Genomic DNA, 17891 nt, shown 5'->3' with positions numbered 1-17891 from the left:
ATAAACCACAGGAATTGACTCGCTGAGTCTCCTCTCCCAGCCTAATTAAAATAGCACTGAGATATTAACGTGCAGCAGTGCCAGCGACTGATCACCTCTTCGCTCTACAGGCAGCTTGTCAGCACTCATCTACCATGATCCCAAAGCTACCACCACCCCTTCTGCTTTGCCCCCAGTCACACACAATAGATGCTTCCTGTGTTGACACGGTTCTGTGTGTAGAGCGGGGATTGCAGCAGGTGCAACACAACCAACTGAGGCAGTTCATCATTCCCTATGCTGAAAGAGGAGGAAAAGAAATAATCCCTCTGTTCCTCAGAGCTCACTATATTCCTACAGCATGGGGAACAGCAAGGATTAATTTTAATGTACTTGTTTACAACAAGCACTGTGAGAGAGCTCTGAGATTGGAAAAGGAAAAAGAGAGGAACTCTGAGCGCTCCCATCCCCCTGTTCTAGGGTTTAACCCACCTGGAGAACCAAAGCTCGACAGCAAAAACAGAGAGAGAAAAGTTGAAACAGGGCATCAATGGCTCCTGCATTTCACCACCTCCTTCCAACAATCCCATTTCTAAGCTAACAGGATAAAGGATAATATGAACACTGTGAAGTGTATATAGAGCAAACAAGCAACAAAAGGCTCTGCTGAAGTAAATAACCTGATAGAGAAAAAGCTGCCTCAGACATCGATCACGAAAATGTGTTTAAAACAAACAGAATTCACTGAAGATCTTGGGTCAAAAAATATAAACAGACAATTGCACGGAGGCTTTATCACAAAGGAGCATAAAGAGATCAGAAAGAAGCAGCCAGGTGAAAAGTGAAGGAACAGCAGCAGAACTGAAATATAATAGTGCAAGTCCCACAAAAGACTCCTACAAACTGAGTCTTCATGAGTCAGAAACTAGAGAGGAGGACAAAGCCTTGGGCACATGAACTGATCACAGGATGAACACCAGTGCCATGAGGCAGTGGAAATGGGTAACGTGAGGCTGTAATGGAAGAGCTGAGCTCTATTTCTTCACCAGAAGGGTGGTCAGGTATTGGAACAGGCTGCCCAGGAAAGTGGTGGCATCACTGTCCCTGGAAGTGCTCACAAACCATGTGGATGAGGCCCTTAGTGACACGGTCTAGTGGTGGCCTTGGCAGTCCTAGGGTAAAGGTTGATTTTACAATTCTACCCAGGACAGAGAGGTGCAAGATGCTCCTACAGAAGATGCTTCTGTACAAGCTCCTGCTGGAACATCGCGTGGAATGACGTGACCACTCTGCTTCTTCATCTTTTAAGAAGACAGAGAGAAATGGAAAGGGATTTAAAGAAAGGTGCAGGATTCATGAGGAGACCAACGAGCCTGTTTTAAGAGAAGACTGCAAGAGCTTGATTTGTTTAACCTAGACAAATGAAATGCTAGGGAAGAACAACTGTTCTCTATAAATATGTCACAACATAAATATGAGGGAGGAAGAACAGTCACTGTAGCTTAAGGAGAACATTAGCACAAGAAAAAAATGGCTATTAGATGCACATATATTTTCAGTTGGATTTGGGAAGATTTCAGCTCTCAGCAGTCTTTCAATGATAGGAATGGCACAAATAACCAAAGCAGTTTCAAGACAAACTTGATAAATTTATGAACTGAAGTATATGCTGCAACTGCCTTAGTTACCAAAGGACTCAACTTTATGATCTAAAAGTCCTCTTCCAGTCTTCTGTTACTATATCATTTCATTCTGGATCAGCTTTTTTGCTGCCTCTTTATAACCCGATTCATGTTTTTCAATCTGATTTGAGAACTTGGTATTTCCCTAAAATTGCCTTAGTGGAACTATTGCTGTGTTCATGCTGCTGCTCAGGCAAGCGCCACACTACTCATCTGTCTTGGGTTTGCTGGTCTCACATAAGGTGTTAGGATAAAATCTGTCAGATGGGAAGGAGATTTGCTGGCACCTTGCTAAATCAATTCAGAAATGATGAAATACACTTTTGATCGATGGAGACTTCCTCCACTGATCCGTCGTCTCCTTTCCCCTCCCAACCTGTTCTATACATGTTCCAGCAGAGCTTCACTGTTATTTATGAGTACCATGGTTCAGTAATCTAATCCCACATTTAATATGGAATTATAATATAGAGAATGTACATTTCCACTAATGACCACCACTTTTGCTCTTATGCCTGGCCCGTTGTATTTCTTACTTTGTGCTTAATAACTCTAAACCAAGAATTAAACAAACTACATTGGTAAGTTACCCGGGGCAGTCTTTCAATAGCGAAGTTCACTTCTTTCATATTATCACTGTTCTAATCTGAAAAGTAAAGTGTAACAGAATTTTGATCCTTGCCAGGTATTTCTCTGAAGTACCAAAAGTTACAGTTCTTACAAGCCTGGAAGTATGATGCAATCACTAGAAAGCAGTGTCTTTCAAAAGCAGTGCAAATGGTTTATGGCCTGTGTGGATCTCTTCTTCTTGATGTATTCCTGCTGCTGTGATCTTCCCAAACTCTTCGTAATTAACTGTATTGCTTTCAGTTAATAGCTAGCTCCCAACTACAGCACACACAGTGTTCTCAGTTTCCTTCTTTCATGCATTCTCCCTTCCATCTTCCTAACTTTTCCTGATACCCACCAGTGTAGGTACTGGCATTTAAATTAATCCAAACCACGATGGTTTCATCAGACTGAACACATGATGTGGCTCCTTACCTATTCCTGACCTGCTGCCGTTAAGTAAAGGTCTCCTGTTTTTTGCAGAATGCTAACCCACACTTTTACTCAAGGCAAGGGGCATTCATTATTTCGTTTTAAGTTATCTTTATTTCCTCTATATGGACACTCCATTTATGCCATTCACTTTGTGACAGCTACATTCTTGGACTTCAAATCTTCTTTACCTCCCACTCTGCTAAGCAATTCTTCTGATTCTTATATCCATCCTTTTTAATCTGTTGGAGAGTGAAATATAATTTGTTCCAATGAGCAGTCTATAGATTTCAGAGCCCACATGGGCCAAGCTGTCTTTTGAAGATGAAAGCCAAAGGATACCCAGAGCACTTCAGGGCAATGAAAATACAGGTGATCCGGTTTTAATACCAAGCTGACTTCCCTCAGGGATTAATGAATGCCTCTTGACATGAATGCCCCCTCCTCCAGACCCAGAATGTAAGATCAGGGATCACAGCTGTTGCTGGATGGCAAGCTTGAGGAAACAATTTCCTCCTGTCTATAACGGGATATGAAAAAGGCAAATGAAAATTAGAAAAACTAACACATCTTCTGCTTCCCTCCCTCAGGGAGAGAAAGGAAAAGAATATAACAAACAAGAAAGCATTCTCCACAAGCAACATTTTGCTGGGAGGAAAGAAAGCTCTCAGCTCTCAGCCAGTAGAGCATTAAACTAACATACCATAAGAAGATACATCCTTGGACCACAAAACAGGGAGCCACATGTGAACTCTGAGAGCAATCTCCTGGCACATCCTGGAGATAAAGATGTTGGAGCAGGAGCCCTGATGAAGAAAGCTTCCAGTGCTGCTAAACTGGTCAAGAAAGATGCATGCATGCACACACAGCAACTGCAGGAAGGAAGTGTGCATGGGCAGCCACACCAATTCAGAACAAAAACCATTATTTCAGCAGATAAAAGAAACGTAAAGCCCACAGATGTGTGGGACAACTAAATCATCTGAGCCCTATCAGACCAGTGCCTCTGGTACCTGCCACTCCTCAGAAGACTGTTCCCTTACAACAGGAACACACTCAAACCATTAATAAAGCAAAACAAATAAATGAAGGGTTAGAGGGAGAGAAAAATCAAGGTTTCGCTGTTAATTACACAGCACAATGATAAGGGTAATTTTTCTTAAATCAGAAAAATAAATTCAAGGTTCAAGTTCCCTGAAGGATATAAAATATTAGAGGATTTTTTATGGTTGTAATCACAAACCCATTTCTCCAGCCACTACCGGCCGTGTCTAATTAGGGCAAAGGATGTTAATGATACAGAGGCCCAGCCCAGAGACGTCCTCCCTTGCAATATTAATTGCATTTAGGGAAAGATGCATGAATTGTGCTTATACAAGCTAATTACTCTGGGTTTGCTAATTAATACTGGAAAGTCAAACTGCCTTTGTCTTGTCAACTGTAATTAGCTGAAGATGTTTAAATTTCTTCCCTTTTTTTCTTTTCTTCCAGTAGTAAACTCACTGTTAGCTGGCAAGCAATGAAGTCATACACCGAGTCCTCAGTGCAGCCTGTGCAAGTCCATCTCCCTTTCCTCCAGCAAGACCTTGTGCCCTGGCCCTGTATGGTGTCCCCTGTAGCACACACCACCCTTCATCTCGTATCATCCCCACAGACACAATTCCCTGAACTAGGTTCACAATTCCCCCTCCTCCCAAGGACCCAGAGCATGCTGATGCTGTCTTCTTGAGGCCATGTTCCCATCAGATTTATCCCACAAGTGTTTTAATTATTGCTGGGTAAAGAACAAATTATTTACCAGGGCATCTAAGATGCCTCCTTAAGCATACATGGAAGCCTATCAAACTCCTCAGTGAGATCCAAACAGCCAATTTACTGCCCCCACAGCACGTTGCTTCATTTCCAGTGGTCTGGGGAAGGTGGCAAAGCCATGAGCACTCTTCAGGCTGGCAGCAGAGATGTCACCTCTACCGAGGCTTATCCCAGAAGCAGACCAAAGACTCAGCAAACTGCATGATAGCACCTGACAGGTGTTTATTCCATTTCGCTTAGGGCCATAAGCCTGTTTGCAGAATGGCTGATGAAAAGCAATATCCACATCCATCAGCACTCAGAGCAGGAGGAGCCCTTCTGCATCCCCCCAGCTGTGGAGGCTTAAGATCAAACTAACAAGCAGTGGATCACAGGTGAAAAAGGGGAAGAGGGATGAAAGGGAAGGCGAGATGCCAGGAATCCAAATCAGGCAAACAATTGCTTTAAAGGAGTCTGAAAATAAGGCCATCCAGGTGAGACTCTGATCTGAAGAGGAGGGAGAAAGAAAAACACATAAGGAACATTTTGTTGTTTGGCAGGGAGGAGAGTGGGGCTGATGGTATAACCGCTGAGCACTGGGGCAGGCAGCTGATGGAATAGCCCCATCCAAAGGGGGCACACCTCTGCCACAAACACTGCAGAAGACAAGAAGTGACACATCTTGCCCGTTCAGAAGGGGGATGCAGAAGAACCATCTACCACCAGTGAGAAGAAGCAATACTGTCAGGTTTCCCCTCAAAAGGGAGAAAGAGGCAAAAGCAATCTCTTTCCCTCTGTATGAAGCAATTTTCCTATAGTTACTGAATGCAATTCAAAATACTGAATGAAGCCCACACCTCACAACTGTCTCAGCACCACACAGCACAGGCTATTTGTGTGAGGTTGAGGTAAGATCACAAGGTGTGCAGTCTTCCCCTGAGTAACCCTTGGGAATAGGCACTGAACACTGACTGCTGCCTTATCCTCTGCTGATGGATGATGCACAACACCAATTAATGCTTCAACACTGGAAGTTCCAGTTTCTCCAGCTCTCTGCTGGCCTGTTCAATACAACAAACTTCTAAAGGCAAACAAACAACTCAAAATTCAGGCTTAATAAGAAAGCCTTTGAAACGCTTAAAAACGCCACACATTACAACACTTGAAATGTAACAGCAAATTTAGAGTGAGCACAATGGAAAATTGGTTATACAGAATTCCAAACTGTAACAAGGCAGCACGTAATGAGATCAGATGGGAAATAGAACTCATTCAGTTTTCTTTGGACATGGCAGTTTTGACCTGTGCCACCACAGAAAGCAGCTGGGCGTACAAAATGTTTGCCCTCAACGTAAGAGCACCCCAGAACTGGGAGCATTTAACACTCTCATTATAAAAAAGCTGATGTTGAAACAACAAGGAGCACAAATCACATCAAAGATCTTACCATATGTATGGCAACCTCTTAACAGCACAGCAGGGACATGTCAGTTCTGCCCTTCAGTACCCTAGTAGAGTTAAGCACAAGTCTAAAAAGACTCATGTTAGCACCAGTTTATGCTTTGGATGTTTGAGCGGATGTCTGTTTAGTACTTACTTACTAATCAGTGATGCATGCCTGTTTTTTCATTAGTAATAAAGTTAATCCAGTATAAAACACATCTATAGAACAAGTGGGTATCTCGGGTACTGCTCAAGTTTTTCTTGTGACTGTAAAAAGCTGCAGGAATCCCACAACTCTCCTGTTAGCAAAAACACTGGTTCAAAAACAACTTAATGCTTACACCTCATTTATTCCTGAGTAAGAAGAATCATATACCATACTCATGAAACTGCACATAAACTTCACTACAGCCTGGTTTTGTGGCTTCTATTATTTCTGCTCCTTAAGGGAACTGCCAATAAAATAGACAAACCCAGCAGAAAATTAACAGATATTGTAAAAAGCGCTTTGTGGCAATTCTGTTGTATCTCTTCTACTTGTCCTTTGCACACTTGAGACTGAATCAAAAGCCCCCAGAGAAAGGAGTTAATTCAGTATGAAATTCAGTGCTTGCTTCTACTCTAGAACTGCTAACAAAGAGAAAGGAAATTGCCAAAAAAGGGGAGACAGACCACTAGATCTCATCCAACACTTATTCCAGGTGACTGTGGTGCCAAGAGTAGCACTAACAATACCCATTTTTACAATGCTTCTTTGTTATTCATTTCTGAATGTTTGGAACTGATCCACTGGTTCAGTGAACCGAACTTTGCATGTTAATGTTCTGTAAAACACTGTAAAAAAACCCCAAAAGATGAACACTTACCATCTCTGCTCTTTGCTTGTGATTCCCCACTTCTTCCAGAACTTGAGACAGCTGAGCCTTCAACACAAAGAAAAAAAGGAAATGAAGTCCAGATCATATTATCAGAATGAAAACTGCACTCCCTGTCACACCCCCAGCCCCGTCCCCCAAGTACAGACTTCTATAGAATCACAGTAATTCCGGCTGTAAGAAGCCAGCTCAATCCCTGCTCAGAGCAGGCTCAGCTCCTGTCACTTCAGTTCTGAGTATCAGCAAAGGGGTGAACTCCAAAACCTCTCTGAGCAACCTGTGTGCACTGGGTTTGCATGACAAGGTTCTGGTAATGGAGGGCTACAGGGGTGGCTTCTCTGAGAAGCTGCCAGGTTTCCCTGTGTCTGACAGAGCCAGTGCCAGCCGGCTCCAAGACAGACCCGCCAAGACTGAGTCCATCACTAGTTGGTGAAGGATAGAAAAGACTTGACACATTTTTCCTCAGGAAGAGGCTGTGAAAACTTTTGGATAGAAATAATACAAACGGATGGGAGAAATGAGAAATACAAGCAGGAAATATTCCATAATTTACCTGATGTATAATATGGCTGAGTGAAAATAACCAAACCCAAACCTCTCAAGCTGCTATAGGAGCAGAGAGCTAGAGGCAACCCTGGACAGCAAGTCCAAACCAGCAGCATGATACCAGCAGGTCAATATGATTTGGAGAAGCAATCAGATAAGAATTAAATCACAGAGTAGGTTTTCTTCATTGCATTTATTTCCAGGCAGCTCATCTCAAAGGAAAAGAGTAGCTAACTAGTGGGAATTCAGAGAACAGCAACTAAACTTACTAGATTGCTGGAAGAAATGATTTATGAAGATTAAAAGACTTTTTAAATGTATGGTTTGCCTACAACTCCCACAGAAGAGCAAAAGGGACATATTTAATGTGTTGAGAGTTGTTACAACAATACAGCTGGAAAACAGGAAGCTTTTCCAGGACAGCAGATGCTGCCCAATGCACTCGTGGGCCAGAGCAGGGTCCTTCGTTCTCGTGCCCATGTAGGCAGGCATGGAATCACGAGACAAAGCCCCAACTTTCAGTGGGTCCCCTGTGCCTGCTCTCGCCTGGCTGTGAAACAGAGGATCTGAATGCTTTATCACGTCCAGTTTGTAAACATTAGCCTTACCCCAGACTTTTTATTAGCTTAAATCAAATATTGAACCTAGCTCAGCTGTTAGAGGACAGCTGCTTGCAAAGTGATTCACAGCCATATTCCTTCTAGGCCACAAGAAAATACAACCTAATCACCAGCAGCATGACAGATGCACACATTTTTAATTATGAAGAAGAAACTGGGCTCTGAACTTATCCCCATGTCTCACTTCATCAGAGGGTTTCAGGGAAGCTGCCAACCACCACAGCCATGGAAGGAAGGAGCTGCAGAGGGCCCTGGAGTGGTGCTGAGGCCCTGCACGCAGCCACGCTTCAAGCATTTACCAGAACAGACCTGAAAGAAATAGTGTTATGTTGTTCCTTGGAATTTACCTTTTCAGGAGTGAACTGTTGGATTTCTCTATTTAATCATCTCTGGCCACTTCCAGCCAACAAAAGCATGAGCAATGAACCCGAGCCATTCAGGGTGGTCAGGAAGGACATGGTGTGCAAGAGTCTTTGACACCTGCATCAGCCCGCACAAAAGGGTTATCTGTAGCAAATGCAAGAGCAGTTTGCCAGTCCCATCTCAGAGTTTCTTAGAATCACAGAATGGTTTGGGTTGGAAGGGACCTTAAAGCTCCTCCAGTTCCAACCCCCTGGCACAGGCAGGGACACCTTCCATTAGAGCAGGTTGCTCCAAGCCCCTTCCAGCCTGGCCTTGAACATTGCCAGGGATGGATGGGGCAGCCACAGCTTCTCTGGGCAACCTGCACTAGGGCCTCACCACCCTCACCGTAAAGAATTGTTTCTTAATGTCTAACCTAAATCTCCCCTCTGTCAGTTTAAAGCCATTCCCCCTTGTCCTGTCCCTACATGCCCCTGTAAAAAGCCCCTCTCCGGGTTTCTTGTAGCCCCTTTAGGCACTGGAGCTGCTCTAAGGTCTGCCTGGAGCCTTCTCTTCTCCAGGCTGAACAAGCCCAGCTCTCTCAACCTGTCTCCAGAGCAGAGGTGCTCCAGTCCTCAGAGAATCTTCATGGGCTCCTCTGGACTCTCTCCAACAGCTCCCTCTTTCTTATGTTGTCCCCAGAGCAGGACTGCAGGGGGGGAGTCTCATGAAAGCTGAGTAGAGGGAGAGAACCTCTTGGACACACTGCTTTTGATGCAGCCCAGCATATGGTTTATTGCACTGGGAAAAGCAATGTCCTACCTATATGTAGCTCAGCTGTTTTACAGGCTTTTTGATTGATCACATTCAACTTGGTTTCTCAGGGATCTCTCCTTAGGGTAGACTTGCATGTTGAATTTTCAGACTATGCATAAAAGTTAACTTAAAGCCCCAAGGAAATCCTCATTACTTAATACACATGTTAAAATTCCCATGGATCACTGAGTTTAAGCACTAAGAAATCCGATAAGCAAGCAGTTATTAAGAATCAGATATACAAACACATGTAAAGTCCAATTTGCCCTCTGAAGGAAGCACAACCAGGTAAAAGAAAATCAAGCAGGAAAAACTCAAACCCCTCTCAAGTATTTCAGTCAATTACTTTCAGCCTCAAATAAAAAAAGTTTGTCAATTCAAAACATTCATCTTACATGACAACACGGCCTAATCTACTGTCAATGCTGCTGTCATCCTAAAAAGAAGAGCATGGCAGGAAGGGGAAGATAACCTGTGCTCCGGCCTCATAGCTGCAGCTCAGGGCTGAAAGAGGCGCAGGACTGGTTTCCAAGGAGAGGAACCGATTCAGCTCCTAAGGAGACAGTTCTGAACTGTTGCTTGCTTCCCTGCATCAATAATTCATCTTTTATACCTCCCAAAATCAGCCTTCACTGACAACACTGGAGGAGGCTGGTCAGGGAGGGTTTAGTGAATGAAGCTGAAGCAATCTGGTGCGTACAACGCAGGTGTTAACACCAAGTGCATCAACAGCCCCACGCTCTTCTCCGGGGGCTGAACGTTAGCCGACTGCCCTGACCGAGAGGGAAGCAGCTCAAATGCGAGATTCACTTGTAGGCAAAAATTAACTACTCAGTCTCTAATGAACAGTCTTTCTGTACAGCACAATACCCTCCACTCTCCAAGCAATTAGCAAATCGAAGCGCGCTCTCTTTGTGGACCTGCATTAATCTACTCCTCGACGTTGCACATTAGACAGCTCATAGGTACAGCACAGTGGAGTAGTAGCAACAGCCAAAGACATAAAATTAAAGCTTGCTTCAAAGAGTAAGGGAAGTGAAATTATGCATGCTGCATACAGGGGATAAATCAAAACAACCTCATTTGGAAACATCATTTCAGTCTTATGCTTTCATCAAAAACATGATTCTCTTACCAGTCACATTTATACAAGGTAGGTGCTTTACCAGGGAGAGAAACAAGCAGCATATTCACTCCCTCAGATTAAAAAGAGTCATTTTTATTCTTCCCCATCAGGGTGAAATACCTGAGACTATACATAGCTACCCATCCTGGGGTTGTGTTTTCCCAGCTAGAGATCGCAACTGTGGGTCCTCAAAAGGCAGGGCACTTGTTGGAAGGGCAGCACCACCACTTGGGTGGCAAAGAGGAGGAGGTTCAGCCTGGCAGAGCTGTGACACAGCCACAGAATGTGGTACTTCTACAGCACAGACCCCAGGACGACCTGAGCACTGTTTGATATGCAACAGTTGTATGCAAATTCAAGTCAAGTGTGACAATTGGCAAATTTAGGTATAATGTTCATTAATAGCTGTTTCAAATTAATTAATTTCTAAGATAAACTCTTGCCTCTCCTCTTTGAGAAAGTTAACACACAATTTCAATTTACAAGGAAGGATCGGCTACTGATCACAAAAATATGGAATCTGGCATGTTCTGACATGCCAAGTCATTTCAGTTTCCTTGTGCTGGCTGCCCCATTCGCTGCCTGATTTCACAGTAACTCATTTATGTGATCACTTACAAAAGAAGGTATAAGATGAAGCTTCTTGGCTCAAGCTAGATGGCCTTCATGTGTGGCTAAAGTACGATGTGACCTATAACAGGCTCCAAGTCAGTTTATCTTATCTGATGCCACAAGCTGGGGAAGAAGAAGAAAAATAGCACATCACCCCTTTCTATCAGATTCAGGAGGCACAAGGAAAACACCGTGCATCGAAGCTGCAGCTGGAATATAGAAGGAAACCCAAAAATATGGCTTCACTCCCAGGACAGTTCTGATAAGGAAAAAGCACTGATGAGAACACTTACAAGTCAATCAAATCTAAGCCCATATAAGCTGTATGCACCATACTGATGAGTTACACGAACAACAAAGGAGTACCATGAGATCACTCTGAAGAGAAGGTTGCACTCAGTAATTATCTCACACACATTTTGGCTTGTAGGAAAAGCAGGAGGAAAACTTTGATTTCACAAAAGGCACAGAACAGCTTAGTTATGGGGGTGGCAGAGCCCGAGACAGAAGTAACTCATCAGCCACTTGAAGTTTGACTTGAGTTTATTTGCATACTGTGCTCCTGCGTATTAAAATACCGTGAGAACTGAAATGAAATTTTCATTAGTGTTCAATGTGAAATCTCACCCATGGGATTCAGCTTCCAACACTTAATGCATGCATTTCCCTGTTTATACATTAAAGTAATATATCCATTTATCCCATGCTAACCAATACCTTCTGCCTTCAACCCCTCAGCCCACCAGACTGGTAGCAGGACAGTGTTGTCTTAGCATCTCTGAAGGGCACTACAAAATTCCAATGGGTTAAATGGTCATTTCTGATTTAAAATATTGCAATGCTTTGTAGAGGGAATGACTGATCTTCCACAGAATGGCAACAGTCGAGATCCCAATCAGGAAGACAGCTGAGTATCAGACATTGCTAAATAATTCCTTGCTGGTTTACAGAGTCAATTTCGTTGTTCTCAAGAATGTTTTCCTGGTTATAAAATCAACTGCACACCCTTTATGAAGTGAGAAAGAACAGTTACAAATAAACTCTAGTGCTGCCTCTAAAACACCAAATTCACCATGCTGCCTTCCAGGAGCTGGGCTGGAGGCTGGAGGGGGGGTGCTCAGGTCTGATGCAAAGGAGAAGGGGAAAATTCCCCAACAACTTCTGAATGTGTTTCAGAAATGTATGTACTGATGATCTTAAAGGTCTTTTCCAACCCTCATTCTACAGTGAAGTGACACTCACTGCCTTGCAGAAAGGCTGCAATAGGCAAAACAGGCTGTTACTGACATAATTCATATTACGTAGATTACAGAACAATGCAAAGCATATATCTCAGGCCACAGCTTCTGTGCTTTTCCATCTAATTTACCCTTTCTTCATTTTACCCCAAGCAAGGAGAGGAAACAGAGGAAACTAGAACGCCTGTCAGCAAGATGTCCCACATCTCCAGGGACTCCTGCTCCTGGGCATCACAGCAAACCACAACATCCAGGGGCTGAAGGGAACTGCTTTGTGCAGAGTAGCCAAGGGTGGTTTTCAGCCCAAAAAGCAAGAGCTGCTACTTCTTAGAGTACCAGTTTTCTACTGGATTTGATGTGCAGCAGGGAAATGCCGCCCCCAAGTGAGAGATACAAGCAGCTGGTTACCAAAGGAATGAAGAAAGAAAACGCTCTTGGGTGCTAAACAAAAAAATGATACTGCAAATTGAAAAATTGCTGAAGTCACAGTTATAATTACTGAGGATACAGGGAAAACAGCTGCAAGACACAAACTCTTGTCAACACACTATCAAGATTTACTGGACAAAGAGGTAATAACCAAACCTTTCTATTGATGTTAAGTCTCAAGGACAGACCAATCTCTCTCCTTCTCTTTTAAGAGACACACTCACTTAGTAATGTCAGGAATATCTGACAGGAAGCTTATTATAATGAAATCACCCCAAACTCACTGGTTAGGCTATGAGAACGGGGTGTAAACAAAGACACCGTGGAACAACTCATCTGAGCAAGATAGGATTTCAAGCAGAAACTGCCCACATCCTTATTCCTGGCAAGTCACTTGACCTAGCTTAAAATAAGCTGCATAGGTCTGCAGCAGAGACCTGGCTTTTGTTCCCACTCTGCCTAACAACTGCTGAGACCTGGGGTGAAGGACTAAAATCTCTGAAACTCCTTTTTTCCTCTCCTTTTATTGTAAAGGTAATCCTCACTGTGTAAAACCATGCGAAAATCTCTGGCCAAAGGTAATCCCTGAGCACAGGGTGCCACTACCGACACACAATGCACCTGATGGGCCACACCACTCGGGCTGCAGAAGGATTAAGCAGCATGTTAAGTGCAGTACTCGAGCACCTCCACGTTTGGAGGTGGTAAGAACCTCATCTCCCTGATCCTCAAAGCAAAGGTGACCTTCACAAGGGCAATAAAATATAAAACCTGGAGAAAAGTTCTGAACACCCCAAAATCTGTTCCACCAACACTGTTCACAGTCTCCTGGGCAGGTGCTGTCAGGTTAAGAACACATTACCCAAGCAAACTGGGAGATGGAAAAACGCAGAGCATCGTGTTCAGGAAAGAATGAGTTCTCGCAGTTCAGACTAAAACACTTACAAAGCAAGCAGGTAGGTGCAGGTAGGCAGGAAAACAAGGGCTCAGGTGTTACCAGATTTTTCATGTGGCAAAGAAAGCATGAGATGTGTAAAAACATCTCAAAACAAGAGCAAGCATTTGTTGTTTTAGCTGCAGAGGCGAGACTGAGGGAGAAGAGCTGAGCAACTCCTCTCTCCTCCTGTTTCTCCTTGATGTTTTCATTCAACACCTTGTGAAGCAGGAACACAGAGACCAGAAGATTAGCACAGCTCTGCTGGGAATAACACACTTGCACAATAGGTCCTGCCCTCCATCCTAATCAAATGGTGCTGCAGCCCCTGTGGAGAGATACAGAGCCAAATAAAAACTCTGAGTTTGCAGCTGCTTCCTCCACAGCACAGGACAGCCTCACTGATGAAACTCTGCCAAGCCAACTGCTTCGAGCATCATGCAGCACAGCAGCTCCTGGACGGACGCACACAAGTGACTGCTGGATGCTGATAGACTCTCCAAAGGAGTCATTTCCCATCTCTGGAGCACCCATTAGAAAAGCCTCTGCCTCTCTCTTTGTGATCTCGGGATATTCCTACCACAGGAAAGCAGCGCAGTGTGCTGTTGTAGCAGGGAGTCCCTCCTCTTCTGCTGCTCCCCTAGCAGCAGAAAGATAACCTGGAATGAAATCTGTCCAGTGAGGACTGACCAAAAATCTCTTGCCAGGAATAAAACAGATTATTAATATATTAGTGCAACTACAAAACGTTAGAGTATCAGCCCATTCCATAGGGAAACAGCAAAACTGGTAAGGAATACAAATCATGTGGAGGACACTAAAGAGAATTAACTTTATTGTGCTGTGATCAAATCTCTAAACCTGAAATTAAGGGATACCAGCACCAGATTCTGAGACAAATGTAGCACCTCTGGGAATCTGGTCATTCATCACCATTTCAGTGATCTGAAAACAGATACCATAAACAATTCTGGGATCACTGAGCATGATGTTTTCTTCAGGTTGTGTTAACCCTTCTTGAACCGGGAAGCAATGCTAGAGAATACACATGGAAGACACAGCAGCTAACAGGCAGAATCCCTTCCTATAAGAGACAATGACAAAGTTGGCTGGGTGGGGAAAGGGGACCAAATGTTTGTGTGTTTTAACTCCAGCATATTATTATATTTTTTCCCCTTTAGTTTCTCAGCAGAAGGAGTTCAGGCTCCAAACCCCCATAGAGATGAAAGCATTCACCAAAGCCAGAAAAAGGGCATCTCAAAACCTAAAAGTGGTGGCAATTTTACACCCAGCATCTCTACCAGTAAACTATGAACTTTCCTGCTACTCCTTCCTACACATTTCTACCAGTACCACCTCCGTGGATCTAAGCTCTCCCTCTGTCAGTTGCCTCCAACTAGGTTTGATAGTTAAAAGAGGGAAAGAAATGACATTTAGTTGATGAAGCCTGTAAATTAGCCAACAAAAATGTTCACTCTAATCCATTCATCAGAAAAAATGGTGGAATTACATCTTTACCTAAAAAAACCCTTCTAATTTCAGCCCAATGAGTCAGCACTGCTGCATCTCATCACTAAGAATGATTCATTGTCCCTGCTCTTCTCAAAGTCAAGATTAAGGGTATTCACCCCAATTCACTGTCATCTCATAATGACTCTGGTTTCAGGCACTGTGCTTGCATAGAGTACTGTTATAATGATTTATATGAGTGTGTCACTTTTAATTTAAAGGTATAAAGAGCAATTGCCAGTCTACCAACCATAGAGGAACATTTTCTTTCCAGTGGACTGACAGGTGAATTTTCCAGTTGAATACCTGGAAAATATTCTTGCTGGACAAGGAGGAGTATCTACAGCCTATGGGTGGCAATGCTTCTGAAGACGTAAGTGGATGGCTAGTATCTTTGGAGAGAAACACTAATACTTCATTATGAGTTAACAGTGGAGGTAGAATCCAAACAGAAATTCAGACAAAAGCAGCATGGATGGAAAACCTCTGGCCCAAGAGGAAGCAATAGTGAGAAAGAGCGTTCTGTGCATGGATTAGACCCCAGCCAGAAGATCTGTAGCTAGATGAAACAAGATGTCAGAAGCTAAACAGCAGCACAACTGTAGTTTTCTTTTCATACAAGTTTCCTAATCTCACAGTCATTCTGATTAACCTTTCTAACTATTAAACCAAGGCCACTGACCAACCCAATCTGACCTTAGCACACGTGAGCACTCCATGGCAGAGCCTTTCTCTACGCTGCCCAAGGCTCTCTGGCAGTTGGTGATGCACAGTAATAGCTCAGGGAAGATGTCTTTAATGATGTGTGTGTGCTGTGGCCCTGTCTCTAACTGTACCTCACAAACAGACTCCCAACAGGAGCCCTCAGGCATGCTGGCACATTTCCCAGTGCAACCGTTGTGAGCCAGCTGGCAAATGCCATTAAGGAAGTGAAAATCCATGTTGAAATCAAACTTGTTTTCTTCTGGATTCATTTTACTCTAGTTTGGTTTCTTGCCCTGGTTCTCTGTGCTACTGCACAGGTTGTGCTGGCTCCAATAAAGGTCACGGAGGGGTTTAAGCCAGCACTACCCTTGGACTGGGAAATTTCAGCCACCATACTCTTAGCATCCAGCAGAGCAGTGGGTGAACTGCCTAAGCCTCAGAGGGTCTCTGACACATTTCAAAGCCTCCTGGAAGTTGCTAAGTAACAACACTGTGACCCCCCCCCCCCCCCCCCAGACAAGATTGCAATATTTGCTCTGACAAAGCAATGCCTGAATTGCCCTTGCTTCTGCCCTGGGAACAAGCTTGCTGAAGACCTGTCTCTGCTGCCAGGGTATTTCCAGTCCCTAGTCTGGGTGTGTAGCTTGATTTTGCCCAATAAAGCAAACATTATATTTTAAACATAGCTATTCTAATTAGCACTGCTCAATCCCCCTTTCAGACAGGGATTTCCAAATGTCACAGTGCGCTTAGCACAGCTGATCTGCACCGATGGCTGCTCTAATCATGACTAACATGAAGGTCCAGAGTAAAGAATCAAGTCCCATCACAGGAAGTGAGATGAAAAACCAAACAGGGTAATTGTCCTCCTTCATCTTGTACCTTCATTTTGTTGTATTCTCTGTGGAAGGCAAGTTTAGCAGAGAGACTCTCCACTGAAAAGGTATATTCACACCTAAAGGCAATCAGGAACTTCTCTTGGAATGTTATGCCTGCTCTCTGCATCAGCCCCCCAACGACTCTGCCTTGTCCTGCCAGGGTACCATGGCATAAAGATGAAAAGCAGTAAAGGGCAGATGAAAAAGGGGACAAATCTCCCAAACTAGTACAGCTATTGGCTACTAAAACCCTTTTGCAGAGACTCAGGCAAATGCACAGACACGATCTAAACCAGTATCTGCTTTCAAAATCTGTTTGGAAAAGCAAAACCAACCTTAGTTCTTACCAGTAATCTGCAGCATTAAAAAACAACTCTGCAAAGTATTTTTTCCTAACACATCCCTACCCACAGCAAAGAGCTCCTACCCTTGCAGGAGAATGCCAGCACTTGCACTGCCAGGTATTGCATACAGCAGTGGTTTCCAGCCTCCTTGCAGACAAGCTTGACTTCAAAACCCCTGGCAATGCTCCACAACTCAGCATGTCCCATGGAGCCAGCAGAAGTCCAGCTGAGTTTATTAATGTAGGTCTCATGCAACATCTCACCTGTGATGTACTTGTGCCTCACCCACACCTGCCTTGCTGGTTGGGATATGCTCATATAAACTTCCTCCACCTCTCCAAAGCCCCATGAAGCACTGGAGATGGTTAGCACCAATCCTGCTCAATAAAAGGAGAAACCAAAGCACACAGATTGCATGACCTTTGCAAGGCCACAGACAGTCACCAGTTATGATTATAATGCTATACCTCATCAGTTTCGTACTACAAACAGACTTTAGAGGTAGAAATTGCCTGACATTGTAGGGAAAAAATAGGAAAGGGAAAAAGAAAAGGCATTAACAGTCCTTACACTGAAAAAGCGAAAAGTCCTCCAAGATAACAACCACCCTCAAATAAAAGCAAACATCCCTGTGCAGCACGGTCACGCTCCTGTAAGTTCTTTTGTAAGCACAAAACTCTCCCACTTTGATTTGAGAATTTATTCAAAGTAAACAAATCCCAGTGGGATTTAAGCACACTGCAGAGGCTCCAGCAAAACTCATCGAAAAGGAAGCAAACTAAAGAGATCCTCTCTTGGCACGCTCTTGAAAGGAGGATTCACCACATTTCTAATTGACTGCCACCATGGCTTAAGTGAATCATCTATAAATAGGCATCAAATGCAAAGCAAGCACTTGAAGGGAAGAGCAGAGTTTTGTTTTCTGTTGTTACTGCTTACTGGTTTGTTGGGAAGGAGGTGGCTAACAAGGTGGAAGGAATG

General features: G+C 43.7%; 1 protein-coding gene across 7 annotated transcripts in view; it reads right to left on the bottom strand.

The window, feature by feature from the left end:
• Positions 1-17891, bottom strand: part of MAD1L1 (mitotic arrest deficient 1 like 1) — a 372249-nt gene that overhangs the window by 181971 nt on the left and 172387 nt on the right. For 5 of the 7 annotated variants that reach the window (XR_009726062.1, XM_061357021.1, XM_061357020.1 and 2 more), the window contains one exon: positions 6803-6859. The exons of 1 other annotated variant lie outside the window; for it this stretch is intronic. Coding sequence is in view for 5 of the 6 variants with exons in the window: in XM_061357021.1 (XP_061213005.1) it covers positions 6803-6859 (57 nt within the window). In the remaining variant the exon portion in view is untranslated. Of the gene's footprint in view, positions 1-6802; positions 6860-8161; positions 8281-17891 lie in introns of those variants that run through there. One more of the 7 variants, XM_061357024.1, reaches the window with a different exon arrangement.

This window comes from Neopsephotus bourkii, unplaced genomic scaffold, assembly GCF_033783945.1.
Source record: "Neopsephotus bourkii isolate Nb327-2 ecotype Australia unplaced genomic scaffold, CSIRO-AGI_Nbou_v1 NB_882, whole genome shotgun sequence".
In the NCBI taxonomy this organism is placed as follows: domain Eukaryota; kingdom Metazoa; phylum Chordata; class Aves; order Psittaciformes; family Psittacidae; genus Neopsephotus; species Neopsephotus bourkii.
This window is presented reverse-complemented; position numbering and strand designations above follow the sequence as displayed.